The 25647-nt window shown below is 35.2% G+C and overlaps 1 protein-coding gene across 1 annotated transcript in view; it reads right to left on the bottom strand.

Annotated features, from left to right (window-relative positions):
* The window catches only part of LOC145241628 (uncharacterized), a 194199-nt gene that overhangs the window by 52123 nt on the left and 116429 nt on the right, over positions 1 to 25647 (bottom strand). The window contains exon 3 of the mRNA XM_080104711.1: positions 2666 to 2690. Within this exon, the coding sequence (XP_079960837.1) occupies positions 2666 to 2690 (25 nt within the window). The remainder of the gene's footprint in view (positions 1 to 2665; positions 2691 to 25647) is intronic.

Below are 25647 nucleotides of genomic sequence, written 5' to 3'. Positions count from 1 at the left end.
TATTTCCAGATTTGATGAAAATTAACAGCAACCCCACCCACCCAACTTGTCCAAATGTGATGTTTTTTTGTTGGCCGTGGAACTTGGTTATCAGAAAACGTCATGTAACACTGCAGAATTAACGGAAGCGATTTGTCTGCTAATTGCAGAAATAGACAGAGACATGCTGCAGAGAATGGATACAAACTTTAACACATTCATGCACCACCGAAAATGGGCATCACATGAAAAAATCATATTTCACACTTGACTTTATAAAATGGCGAACCTTTTTGAATAAGTTGACGAAAAAATTATCTCATTTTCAATAAAATCTTACATTTCATGTATTTTTTTTTAAAAAAGCATCTACTATTTCTGCCCCACAATATATATATATATATCTCAGAAATCTATTGTGTATTATTGTTTTCAAACTGGAGTAACCGTATTTGATGGTAATATACTTAGTGTACATGAAAGAACATATTTTGGAGTTTTCATCTTTTGAATGAATGGGAAATCAACTATAACAGCTTGGATTATCCATGAATTCTGTTGACTTCTCCAGAAATCATAGCACTATAAGATAGAAATATAGTTTGCACTTGTACGTCTATTTCCTTAAATCAATATCTGGAGAAAGTCTTCAAATAAAGACGAAACGTTGATAATTGTGTTATTTCCTTATACATGTTTATGATTGCTGTATTTTTCCAGATGATCGTCGTCACATTGAGTTCTCCCAATCTTGTCCATGCCATCTCAGATGACTCTGCACTCCCGCCGCAGATTTGAACATCTTGAAGCAGCTGTGACATACAAATTGAACAATTTCCATCGAGTTAACTTCCTCTAGAGGTTGAATGGTATTCCTATGAACAATCAAATCAGCAGTAGACTTGCAAACTTTGCTGCATGTTAAACAGATCGTTTGGTTCGGGCTAATAGGTGCAAAGTTGACCTGAACAGGAGTTTTGTGTGACTTAAGGTGGTTGAAGTAGTCATATATATATATATATACATATATACACTAGTTGGGGGTACCCGCCATTGCTCGGATGTTTGGAGGTGTGTGCGGTTTTGAGTAAATCAAAACACCCGGGTGTTTGTGTCGGGGTTAAAATAAAAATTTTGGTAGGTAAGTATGGAGGATCGAACCTGAACCCTTGAGGCAAAGTTGGTAATTAAAGTGTGAAAAAAAAAACATGCGACGTTTAACCACTGGACCACCATGAAACACTAACGGAAACACATTTGAATTTATTTAACTATTTAGAATTAGCAGGTGCCCGTTTTTAATTACTTAATGAGGTCAACTTTGACTGCAGGGTAGTTTTTTATTTACTGCGGGAACGCTTTTTTAATCCCCCCCAAGATGTTGGGGGGAACCAGCTCCCCATAAAAAGGGGATTGTCCAAATTGAATAGCAATTGTCTGATATAAGGAAAATATTTCCACATTGATCAAATCTGATTGCTTTCGGACATTTCCGGCGATCGCGACCGGAAAAATACCGCCAGAATTAGTGTCGCTTTTATTATACGAAAAAGCCTAATCCACATGCAGCAAGCGGAAAATGTTGAATATTTATCTTTTCAAAGTCGAGCAAATTAAATAGACAGGCGATCTCCGTTGTTAACTCGTAGATATTATGATTTAGACGTGATATAAAAAAGTTTTAAGTTGTGAGCCCACCGATCGCTTCTCGGAAAAAAGCCTTTTACAGACATACACAAAAAGCGAATACACATACATTTTTGCTTTTATATATATATATATATATAGATGACTACTTCATTTAATCACATAAATTAATATATGAAAGTATTATTTTATGCATAAACTTTAAGTATTTACTTCAACAGTGCTCAATACATAGGTAGAGCTAGGTAGTAAGTTATAGAAATATATGTGACAATTAAGCTACACAGAATATTCCGCATTTCATCCACGCTCGGATTCATCATGACTTTTCCGAGTGTAGATGAAACGCGGAATATTCTGTGTAGCTTAATTGCCATATATATTTTTATAACTTACTACTATATATATATATATATATGCATTAAGTATTATTTTTACATGCATAAAAGTATACCTATGGACATGCATGTTTCTGGTTCTTAGCCATCATTAGCATGGGTTACACAGTCGAACACCACTTGAATGCATGATTCTTTTTTTATCGCTTATAAATTTAAGATTTGTTGTTGGCGTTTTACTTTTTTTCTTTAGCGATATTAACACACACACACACACACACAATTTATTTATTGCAGACTATTATTCTCATCTTTATTAGTTGTTGTTCCACGACGTTTCAGCCAACTATTCCTCTGACCTTCATCAGGTGGTAACCGCGACTGATAGGAACTTCGAATCTCCTTACTGCATTCTCAGCAATCACTGCCATCCGTAGTTGTTGTCGTCTCACCACGTTTTGGCCAAGTAAGCCTCTGGGCGATCAAGGTTGGATTTTTTTTATCTTATGAATCCACGTTTATTTATTATCTAATCTTCCATGGTCGGGTCCGTACTGAATGGTATAATATATAATAGAAATGGTAAACGCTGTGAAACAACAACTAACAAATAAATATAAATAATACTTATCTCAATAATGAATTCTAATTAAAATAATATATATATATTCACACTAATTACCTACTGAAAGCTGACTTACCTGCCATTTTCAATGTACTGATCCACTGTAAAAGAAAAACAAAAAAAAAGTATTAAGATCATGTTTAAGTGGATTCTAAAAATAAAAAAATTACTTGTACAATAAAAAATTTACTAATTGAAACTTTCTGAATAATTGAGTAATAGTTTTCTTGTTTTTAGTTGTCTCCCCTTGGGTTGAGAACTTTTTTGCAAGAGGTATGGTTGTAACATCAAGTTTTCACATTTTCTGAACAAAATATGCATTTTGATCAAAGAAGCTGTGATAGTTTTTTTTTTTTTTTTTTTTTTTTAAATGTTAAATGGTCTGAATAAGAACAAGAAAGTATAAAATTGTTTTTCTTTTCTTTCCTCGCGATATGCAGGCAATGAGTGTTTACAAGTTAATAAACCAGTTTGTAATAATAGATAAAATAATGAATTGAAAAAAAAATAAATAAATAAATAACGAATGACAGTTTTATTTGTATCAACTAATTTTTTTTTTTCCCTTTCTTTCTTTGAAAGAAAAATATTACTTTGAACAAATACATAGAAAGGCAAAATCATCTCCAATTCCTCTGCCCACAATCCAAATTTAGGTTCGTTTTCCTTGGTGATAATTCTATGGCAGTTTGGACTCTTTTCTTTTCGATAGAGACTTCTTTTATTATTAATGGAGATTTTGGTATCTGTCTGAAGTCGAGACTATACTAGGACTTCTATTACTGATGTAAATTAAGCCAACATCAGATGTTGAAACTATACTAGAACTCCTATTAATTATACTATCGTTCTATCAAATTGTGAAGGCAAGGATTGTGTAGCATCTGTTGTCACGAGAACATCCTCCCAGACATTACCTTCTCCTTTGAAAAAATAGTAGTGTAGCACATGTTCGTCATGATACCTACAGTGCAACTACACTCTAGTGCTTTGTTTATCGATTGAGTTCTCTTTGCTCATAGATTGTAGTCTCCAAAATGGGTTAAAGACGTTTGGTACAACTTTAGTGTGTCGTCGGAAAAATGCATTTCAGAGAAAAACATTACGCACTTGCATGCCATGCTGAAATTAGTATAAATTCAAAAAGTTACGAAAAAATTATAGAGTAGAAAAATAATTATAAGTAAAAACAGAATTTTTCAAAGTTGTTGTTATTCACATTATGTAAATTAACCCTTTAGAAGATCAAAATCAGGGGAAGATAACTGCATTCTACTGTTTGATTCTGCTTTCTGATGATACTATCTTTCAGGTCGGCTATCTTGTTTTTATCGATATAGTGCATGTTTTTTTTTTTTTTTTTTTTTTTTTTTTTGTTTTTTTTTTTGTTTTTTTCCTGAAAATCAGCTTTAGCACATCTACTGAACCAATTTTCATAATTTTTAGAAATTATACTAATTTGGACATTACACATTAGTACATAATGTTTTTCCCTGAAATGCCTTTATTCAAAAATAAACAATTGGGTTGTATGACACACTATAGTAAAGTTGTACCCTATCTTCTTTCCAAGCATTACCTCTTACTTAGGACGGAGTAGTATAGCATAAATTCTTTGACATGTAGATTACAGAATTAAAAAACAAAGTTTTTAGAATTACACAAAAACAAAATAGGGTACTTGTGCATTATTTGACCCGGATTTTTGTGATATTGGTACGGGCATAATCAACCGCTGACAAGAACCGATGAAAATGCCAAGCTTTGATCGCAGGTGCGACCAACAGCCGTTGAAATCCCATAAAAAAAAAATAATAAATAAAATAATGGTATTTTTTTTTTTTTTTAAGTATTTATATAATTTTTTTAGGGGGTGGTTATGAAGGAGAGGGATATATTTACTTCTAATGTTTAAAATCATTTAGTTAAGAGTTTTATTAGCCAATGAAAATAGGACTTTTGAAATGGAAGCAGCAGACGACTTTCGAGTTTCTAAATAAATTGGACGAAGAAGAAACCATTTGCTGAAGAAAAAAAAAAAGAAAAGAAAAAAAAAGAAAAAAAAAGGCATTCACTTCAGACTACTCCATTATCTGACAAATAAAAATGTAAATAAATTTCAACTTTTCTTTGATATAAAAATTAAAAACTACTCCAAAAAAGAATTAACAAACAAATAAAAAACAAAAACCACAAAAAATTTTTTTTTCTATAACTCTTCTTGAAAAACTTAAAATAAATGAAAAAGACATGAAATCTTTTCGTGCAAAAAAAATTGTATTAAAAATTAAGAAACGGTAAATCATCTTAAACTTCTCCAGAGTAAAACCACAAAAAAATAAACTGTGTCTAGTGGTCATCTTCAATTCCAATGTCAACAAATATTTGTTATAAAGCATCTCCCATAAATAATCAAATTTTGTTGAATCCATTCATTTTCGATTTTCTGATCAATTAAACAATCCTCGAGTGACTTTTGGTCTTGATAAAATAAAAAAAATAAAAGCTAGCAAATAGACAGTTCAATTGCCTTCAGATAATAATGCAAGTTTCATCAGAATTTGCAGATGCATAATATTATTGCATGATCATTAGAATGGATGGAATAAGTCCAGGGAATTCTGCCATTATTAGCCAGCAGAGTGTTATCATTAGGGCTAGGACAACAGCATATTCTTTTTATTATTTTGACTTTCGAGTGTGTATCCATTGATATCTTATATGCTTTTATGTAGAGTGATGTGGTTCTCAGTTGATTAATTGTGTCTAACTGTGTTAGATACATACTCAAGAGTCAAAACAATGAAGAGAATATGTTGTCACAACAGCCCTAGTCATCACTGTCGAGAGAGGGAAAAATCTATCAGACATACGCATTCAATACGATGATGTATAGGATTGAAACCTGGCCAGAGTTAAGGGTGTGAATGTTTTAAATCGTATTTACTGATATGTTTATAAATGATCTATGGCTGTAGCGGATCTTGGGTTTACTTTCAACAACTTCATAACTCTTGCTTCCCTTATTTTGTCCTTTAGTCCTCATATTCCAGAAGCAATGTTTCTGACAAAGAGGAAAGAATTGCTGTTTTCTTGGTCAGAATCTATTCCATCTAACATTTATCGTTGGTAAGTTTTGACCTTGAAGTAGTATTTAAAAAAAAAAAAAAAAATTTTAGCTCCTTTTAGCTTCTTACATCAAGTGGCTTCATGCTTTGTCCGTAACGATTTTCATAAAAACAAATAAACAAACAAAAAACATTAATCTAAATGAAACCGAAATATGCTAACGAGACGGAAACTTTTGTAGGAAATATTTCTATCCTTGTTAACAGGAAATATATGCTACTTCTGTCATTGCAATGCGCCATGGAATGTGTTCCTAGACTTCTCAACCTTCCATTAATTACTGGGAATTACTTAACCAGGGAAAAGAAGGTTGTATTTCTGTTGATTGGTTGTTTTTGTTTTACGGCATATCAACCCTTTTCAGGTTATTTAATGCCGAATCCAGTGATTTTGAAGAAATTTTTTTTTTAAAATAGAAAATATTTTTTTTTTTTTCAAGTCGGTTTCTATTCAACCCATAGTTGGGATCCTAACAGGTACTACCACTCCGGGTCAGAGTGGACCTGGGAGCAATGGCAATTAAAGGGTACTTCCACACTCCCCAAAGCCCGCAAGCTGGGGCCTCACGATCGGATATAGTTTAAGGTCATATCCAGGACTGTATTTCTGTTGATGTATATGCGTTTTTTGTTAAAAGTCGAAAACTACACAAAAAATTTCAAATTTTAATTAGATTAGATAACTACAACTAAGTTATGGTGACAGAAATAGATATTATGGTTTTGAATTTAAATGGAGGTTGATTATTCGTATTATTTTCATTCTTCGGACTAATGTTCTCATCTCGATTGTTATTTTCACGTTTCAGTAACATAACTTCCGACCTTCTTCAGGTTTATCTTATATATCAGGAGTCCGCCCGTGGATTAAATAAAGGGCTCACTTTGATATTCCGTGCAGAGTTACACAAAATACAGATCAGAGGTTTCATGAATCGAAACGTGAAAATAACACAAACCATACACACACACACACACACATATATATATATATGAGGATTGTTCCAAAAGTAAAGCACTATTTTTTTTTTAAACTCAAAAAGTTGAAGAACTACGAAGATGGGAGTGGTACCATAAAACGAGTGACTTTTTGGGCTTCATAATTTATTTTTCTATATAGTTACCACCATTTTCAATGCACTTTTGCCAGGAATTCAATCATGCATTTCTGCTTCTGACACACGTCTCTGACAGAAAGTTACTTTCTTAGAGTCTCATACCGTCAACAGATTATGAATGCATAAGTTCAGTCATCATAACAATGCAATCTGTAATCCCCTCTGACCCATTCGGGCGAAATAAAAATAGAAGGCATTACTTTTGCAATGCCCCTCGTGTGTATGTGTGTGTGCATTCTGAAATGGCTGCGCTGATTTTTTTAAAAGTTTCACATGAAGGTACTTGATGTGTCTGGAAGTGTTCTTATGTAGGTTTCCTATCGGAATCCATCTGATAAAAATCAATAATCAAAAAAATCCAATTAAAGAAGGAAGTCAGATTTTAACCAAAGGTAACACTTTTATACAACTTAACATCACAAGTTTTATCACTGCACAAGCTGAAATGCCTAGGCTATAAAAATCAACTGTATATTTTTTTTATAAGACGGAGGGGGGGGACACATTCAAAATGAAGGTTTTTTGGGGGGGGGGGGTTAAGAGTCTACATTCGTAATACCCTCCCCATGACTAGGGAATCTAAACTAGGATCAGAAGCTTCATATGTGTTTTAGACTAGCTTTACAACATAGCATTATCTACTTATATTTTCTTTATCGCTCTCCCTTTATCCAGGACTGTACTTTAATCAATCAAATCTTTGACAGCAGAGATGTAGCATTCTCCCTAGACACTAGTGCCCAAATACATGTATTTGTATTTGGTGGTTTTAATGTCAATGAAAGGAATTGGCTTGGCTTCTCTAACTATGCAGATATAGCTGGTAGCATCATCCATAACTTTTCTAGATTACATTCCTTGACACAGACAGTAATGTTTCTGACCCATCTCCCAGATCATCAGGACCAGCAAGCCTCACTTCTGGACCTACTTCTGATGATAATTCCTGAGGATTGTGTAACAAATGCCCATTTCTCACTCCAGAATGCTGATCATGCTGTGATAATGATAGACATCACCCTAAACTCTTGACCCCAAGTTGAAGAGCCATTGCTCAAAGCAAGGTACTACAATAAGGTTGACTGGGATGCCATCAGGGATCACATCACAAATGCTCCATAGGGAAATATCTTTTCTCTTTCTGCAGAACAGTGTTCAAATGAGACCACTGAATGGTTTAAGGAAGCAACTGAAGCACATGTTCTCACACTGAGGTTCTATAGCAAACTCCACTCTCCTCAATGGTTGGTAATATTCAATGCTGCCAAGATTAAGTTTTTTTCCTTTAATAATTACAAGAAATCTTCTCCATCACTAATAGCCATGGCTAATGATACATTACCTGAAAGTACTTCATTCAAACTCTTCAGCTTAACATTCACGGGGAACAGGAGTTGGAACAGATACATTGAGGGCATTGCCAAGGCTGCTGCAAAGAAGGTGAGCTCTCTACTGTGCTAGAAAGTTACTTATGCCTAAGAGTATCCTGTACCTCTATAAGGTCACCATTCGCCCATGTATGGAGTATTGCTGTCACATTTGGGTTGTGCATCTGCTACTAGTCTTTCCCTCTTAGACAGGGTTCAAAAGAGAGTCACCAACCTAATAGGTCCCAAACGGTCAGCTAGGCTTCAACCTTTCCCCCATCAATGAAATGCTGCATCCCTCTACTTGTTTTACACATATGTTAATAGTAGGTGCTTCGACCAACTACAAGCCCTTGTATTCCCTGGACGTAAATAAACCCGACAAGCAGCAAAATCCCACCCCATCACTGTAGAAATCCCCAGATGCCAGAAAGCCTTCTACTCTAATAGTTTCTTCCCTAGGACTGCTAGACTTTGGAATTCCCCTTCAGGGTTCCTGCTTCCCTGACTGTACTGACATGCAGAAGTTCAAGTGTAATGTAAACAGACATCATGCTGCTCAACTCCCTACATAGTACCCCTGCAAATTATATCCCAGATAGAAGCCTCTCACATCAAAATGGCACTGTGCCTTGTTTGGGGTGAAAATGCAATAATAATAAAAAAAGAAAACAACTGAACAAAAATACTTGATTTTTGCATTTTAAATTTTAAGTGAAGCTATTATTTACAGATAATTTTATAAAATCAACAATAGATTCTCTACATTGCGATGTAGAATAAGTCACGGGAGAGAGGCATGTGAAGCTTCCTCCCGGTACACTGCGGAGCGGGGGGAGGGGGGTTTGATTAAAAGATGGGTGATTTTACCGATTTTGATGACAATAAAAATATGGGATGGTAGAATATTTGTTGATCCTCATTCAATCCTGGACAACGTCGGATCTCCCTATTGGTATATATGTGTGTATATAGAATATAGTGAAAAATAAATTCCCAGTATATATACTGGGAATTTATTCTTCTCCCACCGTGAGAAATTGAGAAATGTGATACAAGGGTTGAAAAGTAGGATTAAAAAGTCAGTGCCTCAGAGGAGAAGCACTCTTATTCTGCAAAAGATGCCTACGCAGCTTTGTCAGCATTCCTCGGAAGAGGTGGCTAGGCGATTAGCAATAAAATAATTCCTTTTCAAAGAGAGAAGGTAAAAACCCGGAAAGATGGACCTACTAGAACTGCATAGAACCATTATTACACTGCAATCAACAGAGTACAGGTCATAACAGGAATGGTTTAATCTGTTGATTTTGGGGCCACCACGGATGAAATTAATACCTGGAAGGGGGTAGAAACAAGTGTGGCAGATATAATGATGCTGAATCAGATAGTCTTGAAAGTGGCCTCTGACTTGCCTCAATCATGCCACACAAAGATGGGCATTTTCACAGCTGAGATAAGACATTAGACAGTCGTTAGGTTTCTCTTAGGTCTTTAGTTTAATTCTAACTAATATGATTTCGATATTCCGTGATTTTCAAACTACATACCCCTTTTATGACGAGGATAAAGCAAATCGAGGCCACTTCCAAGATCACCACGTCCTTAAAAGTTATTCTTTCATTCTGATAATTGTTCATTAAAAATGGAATTATCTTAAACGATTAGTTGCTAATAACGTTTTTTTTTTTTCACAATTATATTGAATCAGTTGTCAAAGAAGAGAATGGGGGAGAAAAGGGAAGTAGAGAGTTGGACAGACAGAGAAAAGGTGGGAAAGGAAATAGAGAGGAGGAGGAGATAGAATGGAAACGGAAGCTAGGGTAGTGAGAGAGGATGAAATTAAATCAATTACCTTCCTTACAGATTCATGAGGTTTAAAAGAAATAGAATAAATTTTCAAAAATAAGATTTTTCTATTATTTTATATTTTATTATTATTATTATTATTATTTTGGTGAAAAAATAATGTCTTTTGATGTTCAATGTAATGTCAAAAAACGACATTACTTTTGCACCAATCTAATACATATATATTACTAGCAGAAGTACCCGTCGTTGACTGGGTTCAAAAACAGCCTACAGAAAATGGACTGTGATTGATGAAAGTATGATAGGTTATGAAAAGGAGGGGCCTGTAAAGAGATAGGTTTTGATACTCAAAAACTTTACCCTAAGCAAAATATGATGAAAGTAAAGATAATTTTCGTGAAAATATATTTTTTATATCAACTTTGTTTCCATTCGTAGCCAAGAGTGACCAACAAAATGATGTTTCCTTACAAAGAGAAAATGTTGTATATATATAAAGAAATAAATGTTACTATAGTCAATATAAATTACTTTTATGGTAGAAAAGTTCATTGGTTTGTATTTTTAAGTAGTTTGTAAAAAATTTTTTTTTTTTTTAATTCATGAACCAGTTAAAAAAAAAAAATTAAAATGGCAGTGACTTTGAAATGGAGAGCCCCATTTTCAATTTGAAGAAAGAGCACCTGAGCATTCTGTGTTAACAATTTAAGAAAGTTCCGTCAATGTAACGAATATTTATATACATATTCTAATGTTTTCCGTTATTTTGTGCTTGAGGAATATTCGATTATGGCATGTGTAGTTTATATAAAAATTCATTTAAGCAGTTATCGCCTCAAATTCCGTTTTAATTTCGGTTTGCTGAAATTATTTCAAGTAAAGAGCATTAAAAACTATTTCAAAACAACAAAAAAACATGAACTGAACTTTTATTGACTATGGTAACATTTATTTCTTGTATATTTATTTTTTCAGGTAGTCATTTGTTGGCTTTTCTGCTAAACACTCTTACTAAATAATATCGACGAAATATCGAAAAACAAAGAAACAAAAACAGTTTTGAAAAATAATGAACCATTACTTACTTTAGTAAAATAATCCGAAACAGCAAAATGTGATATTAAAAAAGTAAACACGTAATTACTTTAGTTTTTTAAAGCAAAGAATCGATATAAATATGAATAAGAAAATGGCGCCCTTTTCAAGCAGAACAGTTTTGTTTCAGTTTTACAGTATTGAACGGTGTAGTATTGTGCCGTCAGATTCAGGGTTGTACTATTGTAATGTAAAGAACACGCAGAAAGGGTTGTAATCAACTGAATTCCTTCTAGTACACTGACAAAAAAAAGCTTAAACGGATATATAAATAAAAATAAAATGGTTATGTAAATGTATTTAAAAAGACGTATAATCACGTGAGCAGGATTTTTTCCTTCTTTTGACACGATAACAAATAACGTTCATATTTTTTATTATTTATCTATTTTCGAAAGAGTGCCACGTGCAAGTGGAGAAGGAAAAAAGAGTTATGCAAAATTTGTGTCGAGAATTGTCTAAAGTTCTGACTTTTTTTTTTGGCTTTCACTTTAATAAGAACGTGAATTTATTTGACACAATATGATTCAACTCAAAAAAATAAATAAAAGCTAACGTGAATTAAAATTAACGTTAACGTGTTATTGTGGACCCTCATACCTTTTAAAAAACCTTGTTAAACTTTGTGACATTTACATTCTATGGAGGTCAGGCGCGAACGAACACCCAATAATTTTATTATACCATATTTCTTCAAACTGAAACATAATTATCAAAGTATACTTACGCAAATAGATATGAAAAGTCTTTGTTAAAGTTTGTGCCATATTTCCATGGAGTACAGGCGCGAATGCAGACCCCACAATTTTATTATACCATCCCTATTTAAGTTGAAACATACTTATCAAAGTGTTCTTATGTACATCTATATCAAAAACACTTGTAAACTTTTTTTTTTAATTTTTAAATTTTTTTATTTCCATACTTTGTGGACCAGGCGCGAACGCAGACCCCACAATTTTAATGAACCACCAGATCAAACACACCCATTCCTGTGTCTCGATACATCTTCTATCATTATGTGTAATCAGTTTTTTAAAATAGTCAACCATATAGGAGCCTATTCGTGACCACACACACAGACGTTCAGCTTTATATTATAGATATATAATTATTTACTATAATTATTAAATACCTACAGACACTAGTGCTTCATCCTTTCGGGAATCATGTGTGCAGGGTGTCATGATTAACACCGGTCAAGATATTCAAACCCGGCAACAAAGCCATCTCTGATTCCATTAGCAAGGACCTAATCCATTCGACCACCATTAACCGCAAGAAATATTGTTGAAATTTAAACATTTTAAAATGTTTTTTAACGTCAAAGTGATCATCTAATCATTATATCATGATCTGCACATGTGAGCCAAATTGACCGACTTTATTTCAACTGAAAGTGCTCAATGATAAGAAACGAGTTTCTTAAAGGACTGACATAATTATTTACTATAATTATTAAATATCTACAGACACTAGTGTCTATATATATATATATATATATATATATATATTAGCAAGTACATAGCCATAATATATCTTGCTTTCATTGTCGAACATTGTCAATAGCAGGTAGTGGAATCAGTCTGTTACTGTTATCACTGGAGTTTAATGACGTTAAGTGTTGATTTTGGGCGATTACTTGCGGATACTGTCAGTCACTGGCGGGCATGATTAGTATCGGTCTTCATTGAACTGCTCTGAACTGAAAACGTCCGTCTTCAACTGTCAGGCATTGTTGGGCATGTAGTGATGTTTAGTGCCGTTTTGAGGCTGTTATTTGCGTTTACTGGTGACCACTGGCTGCCTTTCCCACTTCATTGTCGGTTCCCGGCGTTCACTGTCAGCCATGACCAATGTCGGTCTCAATTGGACTGCTCTGTAATTCTCTGTCTTAAATATCGAGTACTGATTGTCATTGGTGTTTATAGTCTGATACTTGCATTTGATCATTGTCGGTCACTATCGATCATGACCAGTGTTGAGCCCACTGGACCGGTACGAAATGAAATGGGCTGTCTTTAATATTCATGCACTGTCATCTATTGTATGGTCTTGTTAACCAGTGGCGGTCACTGGCGGCCACTCACTGTAACCATTGCTGTAAGTCGGACATCACCAATATGGTTTATTGTTCAAAGCCGGAGCATGTTGTACTTATGTAGAATATGGGCCGTCCTATTGTGTTATGTTATGATGGCCGATTTAAATGTAACCGGATATAATAGTGTCTGTGTATGTAACGGACCAAATTATTTGTTAGCTACGAAACCTAAACCAAAAAAATGAAATAAAACTCAGCAAAAGGTCGAATAATCTGTTAGGCAGGTTGTATGAAAGATAAAATCTGAAGAATATTCTTTCTAGAATATGAAAATAAAAAGGAAATTACGAAACATGAGTAAAAAAAAAAAAAAAAAAAAAAAAAGAAAGATGCCGAAAAAGTGCGATTTAGAACATTCTCTTTCTCTCTCTTCTCTCTCTCTCCAGTGAAAGCGTTATCAAAAATGTTAATGAATGTTAATACAGGGTGGCCCATAAGTCACTTTACATTTAAAAAATTCAATAACTTTTTTCTATTAATATATTTAAATTTCTATTTTCAGAATTATAAAATAGAATCTTTGGAAATTGTTTGTATAGATAAGTTCTACAACGAATGAGAATAATTGAATTTCACTTTGAAAATGGATAGTCAATTGTTGCAATGCAAAGATCTTATATGCGTCATTTCAATGTTCAATATCCTCTTGAAAGATATGCTATTGAATTTGTTCAACCTCAGTTAGTAAATATGCCAGGGTATCGGTGGCAAACAAAATGGAGCAACTGCACATACAGCTAGAGCAACAATGCAGTTGTTAACTGCGACGTTTCAGGATCGAAAAATCTCTTGAAATTTCGATTTTGAATGGCCTCAACGTTCATCTAATTTGACAGAACTAGACTTTTGGCTTTGAGTAATATCTTAAAGACAAAGTGTATGCAAATAAGCCTCGAAGCATCCAAGAACTTAAGGCAAACATACGCAGGAAATTTGTTTCCCTACAACTTCCGATGTTAAGAATGGTCATAAAGAATAGCTTAGAAAGAGCTCGACTTTGCAAAACCGAGAATGGAGGCTACTTAAGAGACATTATCTTTCGTAATTAAGTCAGAACAAATTTCCACACTATAAGCTGTGTAATAAAAAAGAATTAATTAAATACGGTCATTTAAGAAAAAGTTATTTGATTTTCAAACTGTAAAGTGATTTATGGGCCACTCTGTATAACAATCATGTTGTGAAGTTAAGAACTGATGCAAAAGTTCTTGTGATTATTTCCATAAGGTTCGAAATCGGCATAAGTGTGCTCGAAAGCATAATCGACAACTGACCATGAAAAAAGGAAAAGAAAGGAATCTAGAAGTAATTACGAAACCTGAACCAAGAAATGGAATAAAACATAGCAAAAAGGTTGAATAATCGGTTGGGCAGGTTGTATGAAAGCTAGCAAAAATGTGAAGAGTACTCCTAAAATGAGGAAGGACATGAAAATAAAAAGGAAATCACGAAACATGAGTAAAAAACGGTGAAAAAAAAAAAAAGATGTAATAGCACGAATAAATTTTGTATGGTAAAATTAACTCAAACGCGAAACTGCAAAGTGTTAAATCCGTTGGCAGCTATTTACGAAAGTAAACAAAGTCGAAGTCCGTGTGGATAGATGTAAATGTGCTAGTTACGGAAAATGATAACGCATAATAGCAATTAATAATGAAAACAGTATTCGAAGCGAGAATCTGTTTTTGCAAAGATTTTCAAAAATTATTCAAAGTTTCATTATTTAGAGAAAAGCGGATTTGAAGAGAAAACCGTGTACGGCAAACGCGAAGGTAGAGAATTGTTACTGAAATGAGTTTTTGCAGACAATGAAAGGAAATCGAATTTTGCTAATAGGTGGCAACCAAAAGGAACCTCCAGTGGTATGTTGCGACATCTGTTTTTTTTTTTTTATTATTATTTATTTATTTTATTCATTTGTCGACTATTATTCTCATCTAGTTGTTTCACGACGTTTCGGTCAATTATTCTTCTGGCCTTCGTCAGGTGATTAACTGCGACAGAATACAAATGTCGAATCCTCCAACTACATCCAAAGCAATTACTGCCTTTCATAGCTGTCGTCTCACCACGGTTTGGCCAACTAATCCTCTGACCGACTTTGGGTGGGATTGAAACCGCTACCTCCAGACAATGCTCACCTGGAATGGTAGATATTCCGCATCTCTATCCACTGCGAATGGCAATCAAGGGTTGATTTTTGGATCTTATAAATCAACATTTTTTTTTTTTATTTTGTTCTTCTAATTGTCGGGTCCGTACCGATTGTTTTATTATTGAAGGAATAATTGGCCAAAACGTCGTGAAATAACACCTAGAAGTTGAAGATAATAGTCCACGAATAATAAAATAAAATAAATTATACAAATAACTCCTAAAAAAAAAAAAAAAAAAAAAGAATTGTTTATTTTGTAAGACAGTTTTCGCTAATCTGTATCATGAGAATGATGCATGCACACATATACACAAGATGTTGCGCTTTTTATTTAGCAAGACATAGGTTTTGCTAATAGTAGCGGTATTAGCACAGCAGATATAAAAATAGGACAGATAAAGAGAATGACTTACATACACACTAGGCACAGAATCTGTTACGTTCTCTCTCTCTCTCTCTCTCTCTCTCTCTCTCTCTCTCTCTCTCTCTCTCTTTCTCTCTCTAGTGACAGCGTAATCGGGAATGTTAATTTAATAATGAAGTTGTTAAGCTAAGAATCGATGTAAACATTAAGTCACTGCTAACATGTTCCACATAAAAGAATGAAAGAGATAATTAACGGTAGTGATTTTTTGAATGGATAAGATGCGTGGCCATATTGAATCTATCGAAGAAAAATTCTTTCGTGTTTGATAATTGCAAAACATGGAATGACAGATTATGTTCGTTGAGCCAATCAAAGTGTAGAAGCAAAACAAAATAATTACGGTGTAGCACGGTAAGCGTAAAAGATGAAATAATAGCTCCGGGTAGTGAAATTAGAAAATTATTAGAATATAAGTTGTCATGCTACTACGTCTAAGATTGTCGTAACTAGGAGAGTGAATCAGAGCGGAGAAATTGTAGCAATTTATGAATTGTAATTAAACCAAATGGTTATTAGCGGAAAACATGCATGAAATACATGCAGGTAGCGTGGCCATTTTGATTAACATCTGGTCCTAGTGTTTCTTTTGCTATGGTGTTTCATTCTAGACGGGAATAATTGCTCATATATATATATATATATATATATATATATATATATATATATATATATATATATATATATATATATATATATAGATAAGAATAAACTTAAAACATTTTCAAAATAAACTATATCAAAAACATGTTCAAACTAAAAACTATAAAAAAAAAAGTTTGATTTGATTATTTATAAGAAAAAGTCAACAAAAATGTCTAATTATAAAACCAGTTTTATTTTCTCATGTGTTGTTAATAAAAAGTGAAAATAAATTAATAGCTCCTCCCCAAATATATATAGCAGAGATTTCAAAAGTAAAAGAAAAAAAATACTTATGTACCATCAAGTAGAATCGAAATCGAAACACAGCTTTCCAGCCTTATCTGTTAGCCTATGACCCAAATCCATACGTATAAAAAAACTGCAAAAAACAACTTTAACAAATAACTTAATTAGCACATACGCAGAAAAAAACCGGGTATAGTTGGCTGACGCCAGGTCAAGGTCACATTATTAGGACATACGCAGATCAAGGTCAATGTTTTTTCAATTTTAACCTCTTAGCAGAAAAGACGTCATGATTCCATTTCTGTTTGATGAAAACCGGTTTTCTTTTTTTTGTTGCAAACCATCTACTACTAGTTGGCTAGTTGTGTATAAATCACAAGAGTGAAAGGAACCTTCTATTATGTCTGAAAGTGACACAATGTTCAACAAGTGTGATCAGACATGCATCGCTGCACAATTTCTACTCTCTACAGATCCAAGTTATGACAACAGGACCATTGCCAGCACCTTCAAAATGCATTGCAGGATTACCACGAATAACAAGGACATGCCCAGGGTGGCGAAAACAAAGTTTCTGATGTGGTTTCAAGTGAGGGCCACATCATGCCACCTCATATCTTCGAAGTAAGCCTGAAAGTCAACACTAAAGTGTATCTGGATGTACTTAAGAGTGTGGTGATCCTCTGGTGTAATCAGGTGGCCCAGCAAACCCTGAGGGTGGCAGCAGGACTCGGTACCTACTCACAAGTCTAAAGAGACCAAGGCTTGGCTTCAAAAGAAGTGCTACAACTGTGTACCCTTCTCTCACTGCCCTTCCCTCCTCCCTCAACCTGAACCCACTAAACTACTTCATTTGGTAATACGTTGAGAACATCACCAACATGACCTCCCACAACACCAAAGCTAGCCTGATCACTGCCATCCATTGAGTATTCGCTGAGCTTGTGGAAAAGATATGCTCCCAGTTCCGGACCCATATCAAGGCGGTGATTGAGGCTGAAGGCGGCTACATTGATTAGATGTCAGCTCTACTACATAATCAAGTTACCTGAATTGGTTTTTTCAATAAAAGTTTTAAAATAAAGCTGTAGTGTTTTTTTTTTCTTTAGGGCGACAACTTTATTGTTCCACCCTATAGCCGATCAAGATTTGATTGCAACGGCAAGAAACTGGAAGGATGCTGTGGATCTGGATTCAGATCGAAAACGGTAGTATACTTTGACTGCCTCATGCGTTGCGGGATGCGGAGTTCCTAAGTCTAAATTTAAGCAAGCTTGTCTATTTCCGATTTCAAAACCAGAAGATGTCATCAAGTAGACGGTTTCTATTTTACCATTTTCTAGGAAATAAATATTTCTAAACAGGAAATGAAAGAAGGAAAAAGCGATTCAGTTTAGCTTCAAGTACAATTTCCTCTTAAACTCGTCAATTACAATTGCTTATTGTTTTTTAGGGGTGTGGTGGGTACAAAGAAATGACAATAATTTTATAGTATTGTTTGGCCTGGGAACAAATTGTAATGTCGTAAGTAGGATTGCCCGTAGAGTCAATGTGGTATTATGGTGACTGAGATGATTTTAGCTAAGAATAGGATAGATATTTTCTATGTAATATTTCTCTTCGTATATCTGTCTGTCCATTCTATTTTTCTCAGAAACTACTGGGCCAATCTAACTGAAACTTTATACAGACCTTTGTTATGATAAGGTGCAGCGAATTAAGTATTATGTACAATTATGAATTAGGATTACTCGCCAAATTTACTCTAGAAGTTTGGCATAAAACACCCGTTCTAAGTCAGCAAGCTATAACTTTAGCTCATTTTTAATGGGCCAAGGTTTATTTTTTTAAAATAATTTTTGATCACGGATGACCAATGACCCCCCCCCCATTTCCCCCATACTTTTGGTTCCTTTGTGACTAATTTGTCTTGAATGTAAAACTTTATATTTTGTGCAAAGTGTAGTATCTGTTCTGTTTTATTCCTTAGTTTTGCACATTTTATTGATTTTGCCATCAGTTTCCACTGTCGACAAAAAGGATGGCCAAATTTAGATTTCCTCTACTCTTTCTGACTTGCATGTAAAAAAATGGTGGATTTTTTCTTCTTCTAAATGGTATCCAAATTCACGTCTGCTGCTCAGGTGCGCACATGCGCGTTGAGTTAAAACTCAGCACGTGGTGTTGGTTGGTTAGTTGGTTGTTTTTGTCTTACGGTATATCAACCCTTTTCAGGTTATTTTTTATTTTATTTTATTTTTTTTAAGTCGGTTTCTATTTGACCCATAGTTGGGACCCTAACAGGTACTACTAGTTCGGGTCAGAATAGACCTGCGAGCAATGGCAATTAAAGGGTGGCTCTACACTCCCCAAAGCCTGCAAGCTAGGGCCTCACCATCGGATATAGTTTAAGGTCATATCCAGGACCGCCCAGTGTTGTGATTAGCTGATCGTCATGTTATATCAGACAACAGCTAAACCTGAGCTTTTGACGTTGTGTTCTGGGGAAAGACAAATGGAACGCCGAGTTACGTCTGGTTCAAAGGATGCATAAGTACCCCCCCCCCAAAAAAAAAAAACTGCCCACTTCATTCAGCCAGTTTTTAAAAGTTCAGTTGAAAAAAAAGACCCTGGGATTAGGTAAATGATGGCGAGACAACATGATCAGTTATGGTGGAACTTAAGTAAAGCCAGATTATCTAAATGGATGACTCAATAAGAATTTATTGAACTTAGATTTGAAAACGATCAAGTTATAGTCAACCGGGCAGTAGACACATGGTATCGTGTTCCAAAAACAGACAGTTCTAGGAGAGAAACTGCTCATGGAATTTTTGTTTAGTTTTAGATACAGATAGCGTGAAGAAAAACATTGACGAGTGTTTGTTGCAAACATTTTACGGGAAGGGACCAAAGATTGGAGCTCAGTCAGACACCTACCATAAAAGTACTGATAGAACAGACATAAATTCGAGATATCTTTTGTGAGAAAGAAGAACTAGGGAGGTGAAAAGATCATAGTCCACTAAATTTCTGAGACGGTCTTGTACTCTGTCAAGGTAGGAAAAGGTGTTCTTGTGAGCTCCACCCCAAATGCGGCAACAGTACTTCATCTTACTAAGTATTTGACCCTTGTATAGATAGAAGATTGTGTCAGAAGTGAGATACTTTCTGGTGCAATAGAATGATCCAACCATTTTTCCAGTGTTAATGTAAGGTCTTTCATTTTAGGTCAGGTATAAAGATATGTCCAAGAAGTTGAAGTCGGATGCTTCATTAAAGCGAGTAGTATTCATTTCAACTCGGACATATATACGAATCAAATGAAACTGAACTTTATTTAATAAAAATTAAAAAGCAAAAACAAGAATTATGTATGTTTGAAGCAAGAGACAATGAAATACTGTAAAAACTGAATTATGAATTCAGGGAATTGTAGCACAATGAAGAGCGCCCCTTTTAGGGAAGCTGGGGGCTTCTACATTAATAAACCTTGTGCCTGACTTTTCTGTAGACATGTTAAGCAGGTGCTTTGTGATTTCGAAAATGTTAGAATATATCAATCTGAGATGACTCGAGCCAAGAATGACAGTTTTGTTTATAATATTGAACCAAGTTAAACCGATATAAAACCATAGAATTTGAAAGATCAACCCCAAAAGAACTCATGATGAGATACAAAAACAAAACTCTTTTTCACCCCCTTTTTCTGCTTCAATGAAGAAAGAGAATTAAATAAAATTCTATTGTTTTAAAACAGCTGAAGCTTGGATTTAGCACGCGCCAGGCATATAAGAGTTTGGTGTGCACGCAACGGGTAGACTGAATATGCTCCCTCATTGTTAAACGTAAAATAAATTATCTTTTATAAAAATGCATTTGTTTGCTATTTTTGTACAAGCGTTGGATTTCAGCCTGCGGTCTCTACCATTAACGATGACAATGGAAAGCTGCCTGTAACAACACGATGAAGACAAGAAGCGACCCATGCCAGCCAGTTATAACCGACGACATATCGACCTGTTGCATTGAAGTTTCCATGTGCCTATCGTTTGATATCGTGTCTAACAACCGGGGAGCTGGTTGCACCCCCGGGACGTTCCTCAACCAAGTAACTTTCCCCAGAAACGATATTGTGTCATAGAATAAACAACAAAATTAAAATCAAACAATAAATAATTTTTAAGATGAAAACGATTTAAATTCACCAAAGAAATTTAAATACAAAGTAACTCATGAAAAAAAAAATATTTTTAAAGGAAACTTATAGAAAAATCTTGGATTATTATTTTTTTAATTTTTTTTACAAGGTGGTTACCACTTATCAAGGCCCGGAAGCCACTCAGAGATAAGAGTTATTGCATGTACAGTACGTTAGTGTGGAGATTTAATAAAGGGTCTAATTCAGGGGGCGGTTCATCAGAAATTTGTTTACGTTGGACTTGAAAACATTCAGGTTATAGTCAGGTGGGAAGCAGGCAGACGGAACAGAGTTCCATAGGCATGCACTTCTAAGAAAGAAGCTTTCTTCATGGAATCTACGTTTGGATTAAGGCACAGATAAAGAGTGGGGAAATTTTTGACAGTGGTTTCAGCTACATGGGTGTTTTTCGTAAAAGATTGGCGAGGGGGGGGCAGAGATTGGAGCTCAGACGAGCACCTGCCATGGAAATAATGATAAAACAAAGATAGGCTCGCAACGTCTCTTCTGTGGGAGAGAGGTTGCAGGGAAGAGAAAAGGGCATCCCCCACTAAGCCACAAAGTCTATTTTGTACTCTGTCAAGGCAGGATAGGCTGTTTTTAGCAGCTCCTGCCAGATATGGCAGCAGTAATCCATCCTTGGATGTACTTGGCTTTTATATAGATAGAGAATTGCATCAGTCGTGAGATATCTTCTGGAGCAGTAGAAGGATCCCACCATCTTTCCAGCGACCTTGGCCACAGACTTGATGTAGGTGTTCCATTTCAGATCAGGAGTAAAGGTCAAGCCCAGAAGCTTGTCAAAACATGGGGCATCTAGACGAGAACCATCCATTTCAATGGATGCCAGATGGGGATCAGAGCGTTGATGATGTAAAGATAGGAGTTTGGTTTTAGATGCATTAAAGGTAACCAGCCACGTCTTCCCCCACTGAACCACGCGCTCGAGATCAGAGGAGAGAGAATCAGAGAGAACTTTGTCATTTACAGCCTTTGATATGTTGCCGTAGATGGTCGTGTCATCAACATAGATGTCAACGAATGATTTAAGTATGTGTTTAGGGAGATCATTGATGTAGATCAGGAAGAGAGTTGGGTCCAGGATGGACACCTGAGGGACTCCAGCATTAATACTGCAGGCCTCTGATTTTTGTCCATCGACCACTACTCTTATGAGCCTATCAGAGAGAAATGATTTAATGATTGAGAAAACATTTCCAGTTATACCGTAGCTGGAAATCTTGTGAAGTAGGCCTTTATGCCATACCTTGTCGAAGGCCTTTGATATGTCAAGAGCAATTGCCCTAGAAAGGAAGCCTTTGTCAAGAGATTCGCTAATCCTATGAGATATAACCGTTAGCACATCTGCAGTAGATCTTGCAGAACGGAAACCATATTGCGTGTCACTAAGAAGGTTATTTCTGCTGAGGTGGTTGACTACTTCTCTATTAATATGGATTCCAACAACTTACTCATGACACAGGAGATTTATTGGTCTGTACTGAGAGGGAGATGACTTATCACCTGAATTCTTAAATACAGGGTATACTGATGAGGTTTTCCAGGGTGTTGGAAAGCACTTCTCCTTAAAGCAACGCTTAAACAGTTTTGTAAGTATAGGAGCAAGTTCTTTTTTAACACTATAATTGGGATGCCGTCAGGGCCAGTTGCTTTACTGGAATCAAGGTTCTTAATTGGTTCTTGATTAGTTAAAAATGTGTTTCTAAATAATAACATTTCAGCATGGCTCGTATTCTGCATAAATTTAAAAAACTAATTAATAAATTTGGGGTTTTTATTTAAAATTCGACTTAATACAGAAAATACAAACAAATCTTACGTACTCATCGCGGAACAAAGAGGTCATATTCCAAAAATTATGTAAATTGATCAAGTGTTTTTTTTTTGTTTTTTTTAAATAAGACAATCAAATTTTATGGTGAGTGAGACTGGAGAACCAGGAGTCACCATGTTTTTAAAATATGTTAAAATTCCAAGGAAGACGACTCAATTTGACGAGCAAGATTTTGTTTGTTTTCAAAATAATTAAAACTTTATTTCACTAAAAATCGTAAATTTTGATTTCTTTAGTTAAACGAAAAAAATACTTGATAATTCATGTGATTGTTGGAATATGATATCTTCGTTTCATGACGAGTACGTATACCAAAAATGTTTTTGTGTTTTTTAAATTGAGTTCTAAATAAGAACCTAATTTTGTAAATGTTATTAAAATTCAAAACTATTTAGTTTACATCTTTTTTTTATGGAAATATGTTCGTTGACTTATACTACTTATTTTTAAAATAGTCTTTTGCAAAAAAAAATATTTTTATGGAAAAAAATAAAATAAAAAATAAACTTCCTTGCTGAAATAATAAACTTGAAACATTTCTTTTATACAAAAAGTTTTAATAAATTTTAAAGAAAGAAATGAACAAGTTAAAGCATTTAAAATTAAACGTTTGCTACGTTTATTGACTCCCGTTATTGAAAACTAATGATCTCTACAAAATATATGAATAATACTGCGAAAAGTTTTATTTATTATAAGAGAACAGATGGGGGGGATCCCCTGTAAAAATCATTTTTAACAGGTTTAACAGCTATCGCTTGTTTTTATAAAGCAAAACAATTTTCAACATTCTGACCAAAAATTCACTTTTTTTTTGTTTTGTTTAGATCCTCATTAGAAAATATACAGATAAATAATTCAACCTCGTCAACGATTCACCAATAAGAGCTATTGTCAACAAAAGTAAAAGTCAGGAACTCCCTCTGAGGAATTAGGGCTAAACAAAGGTCTCAACTTCTCCATAACCATCAAGGGGATTCCGTACTTAGATATGATAGCTCCAATAGAGAATGCAACCTTGAATAAACCCAAGGCACAAGAAGATGAACCAAGGTGGAAAGTGAGGCAAACACTTCAGGATCCAAAGCCTCCAAAACCGAACCTCTCAAAGGAAGAAATATTGGCTATTAAGTCACTGCACAGTGACAATGATATCATAATACTACCAGCAGACAAAGGCAATGCTACAGCGTTCATGGATAGAGCAGAATATTCCAAGAAATTGGCAGATTTAATAGAATCTGGTGGCTACTGTAAAGTGAAAAAGAATCCAACTTTGAAAACGGAAAGGAAGCTCAGTAAGAACAAGAACCTTATACCACCTGTAAACTACAGTCACCTAGTACAGCATTACAGCAAGCTACCACACCTAAATGGTCTCCCTAAGACTCATAAGGACGATATTCCATTTATGCCCATTGTTCAGCATACCATCCATTAAGCAGATTCGTGATAGATATAGCCACCCCAATCAGAGGCAAATTTCCATCATAGATAAAAAAATTCAGCTCACGTCGTGGAAATAATAAACAATGCTCCCATTCATTCCAACCAGATGGTGAGTCTGGATATAGGGAGTCTGTTCACAAAAGTACTCACTGATGAGACTGACTTCTGATGCCTCACTGAAGGAACACACTTGCATCCTAATTGACAATATAATGGAGGCGTTCACCTTCTATGTAGAAACTAAATACTTCATGATGGGATCTGATATTGGCAGGAAGAAGGTCTGGTAATGGGATCACCATTGTCCTTAGTACTGGCCAATGCGTACATGGAATACTTGGAGGAAATGGCATTAGGGTCAACACCACTAAAGCCAACAATGTGGTTGCGATATGGAGATGACACTTTGGCTTCATCAGGAAGATGTCCAAACATTACTAGACCATGTGAACTCTATCCATCTAACTATACAGTTCACGATGCAAAAAGAACAAATTATTGTTTCTAGATGTGCTGATTACCCGCACTGATCAGAGATTTACGTCATCTGTATATGGAAAACCAACTTTCACCGGACAGTATCTAAACTTCAACTCCCACCATCCATACGAGGGGTGTGTAATAAGTAATGCCCCTGACCCATTTCCAGTTGTCTGATCTAGCTGAAATTTTGCATGTGCAATGATTTATATCTCTACGGGTTATGTGGAAAATTACAGCTCTGAACTAATTGTGGTTTCTGTTTTACAGGTGTTTAAACTGAGTTAGGTGTGAAATGGAGCCTGTTGAATGTCGAGCAGTGATCAGGATTTTGTATTTGAAAGGACACACACTACAGGAGACTTTTGATGAAATGAAAGAAACTTATGGTGATAATGCCCCATCATATGACCTTGTAAAACGCTGGCATCGTGAATTCAAACATGGCCAGAAGTTTGCGGAAACAGCTACCAGACCTGGTCGCCTCCCTTCTGCCATTGATGAGGCATCTGTCCGTCAAGTTGAGGCTGCCATTTTGGAAGATCGACGCATTACTATTCGCCAAATAGCCCAAGATGTCAAGATTAGTACAGGGTCTGTGGAAACTATCATTCATGATCATTTGCATATGCATAAGGTGTCTGCCAGATGGATTCCCAGGTTGCTCACACCATTCCAGAAGCGAAAACTGTTGAGTGCTCGAGGATGAATTTGGAGATGTGCCAAGAAGATGAGTCAAAGTTTTTCAAAAGACTGATTACACAGGATGAAACCTGGGTCCATCACCATGATCCAGAGACCAAAGCCCAGTCAATGCAGTGGAGCACTTGGACTCACCACCTCCAAAGAAGGCAAGGGTGCAGCCCTCCGCTGGCAAGGTCATGCTCACAGTCTTCTGGGACCAGGACGGAGTAGTGATGACAGATTTCCTGGCAAAGGGTATCACAATTACAGGAGCCTCTTATGCTTCACTTTTGAGGAA

Source organism: Euprymna scolopes, chromosome 20, assembly GCF_053919585.1.
Source record: "Euprymna scolopes isolate OS-2025 chromosome 20, ASM5391958v1, whole genome shotgun sequence".
In the NCBI taxonomy this organism is placed as follows: Eukaryota; Metazoa; Mollusca; class Cephalopoda; order Sepiida; family Sepiolidae; genus Euprymna; species Euprymna scolopes.
This window is presented reverse-complemented; position numbering and strand designations above follow the sequence as displayed.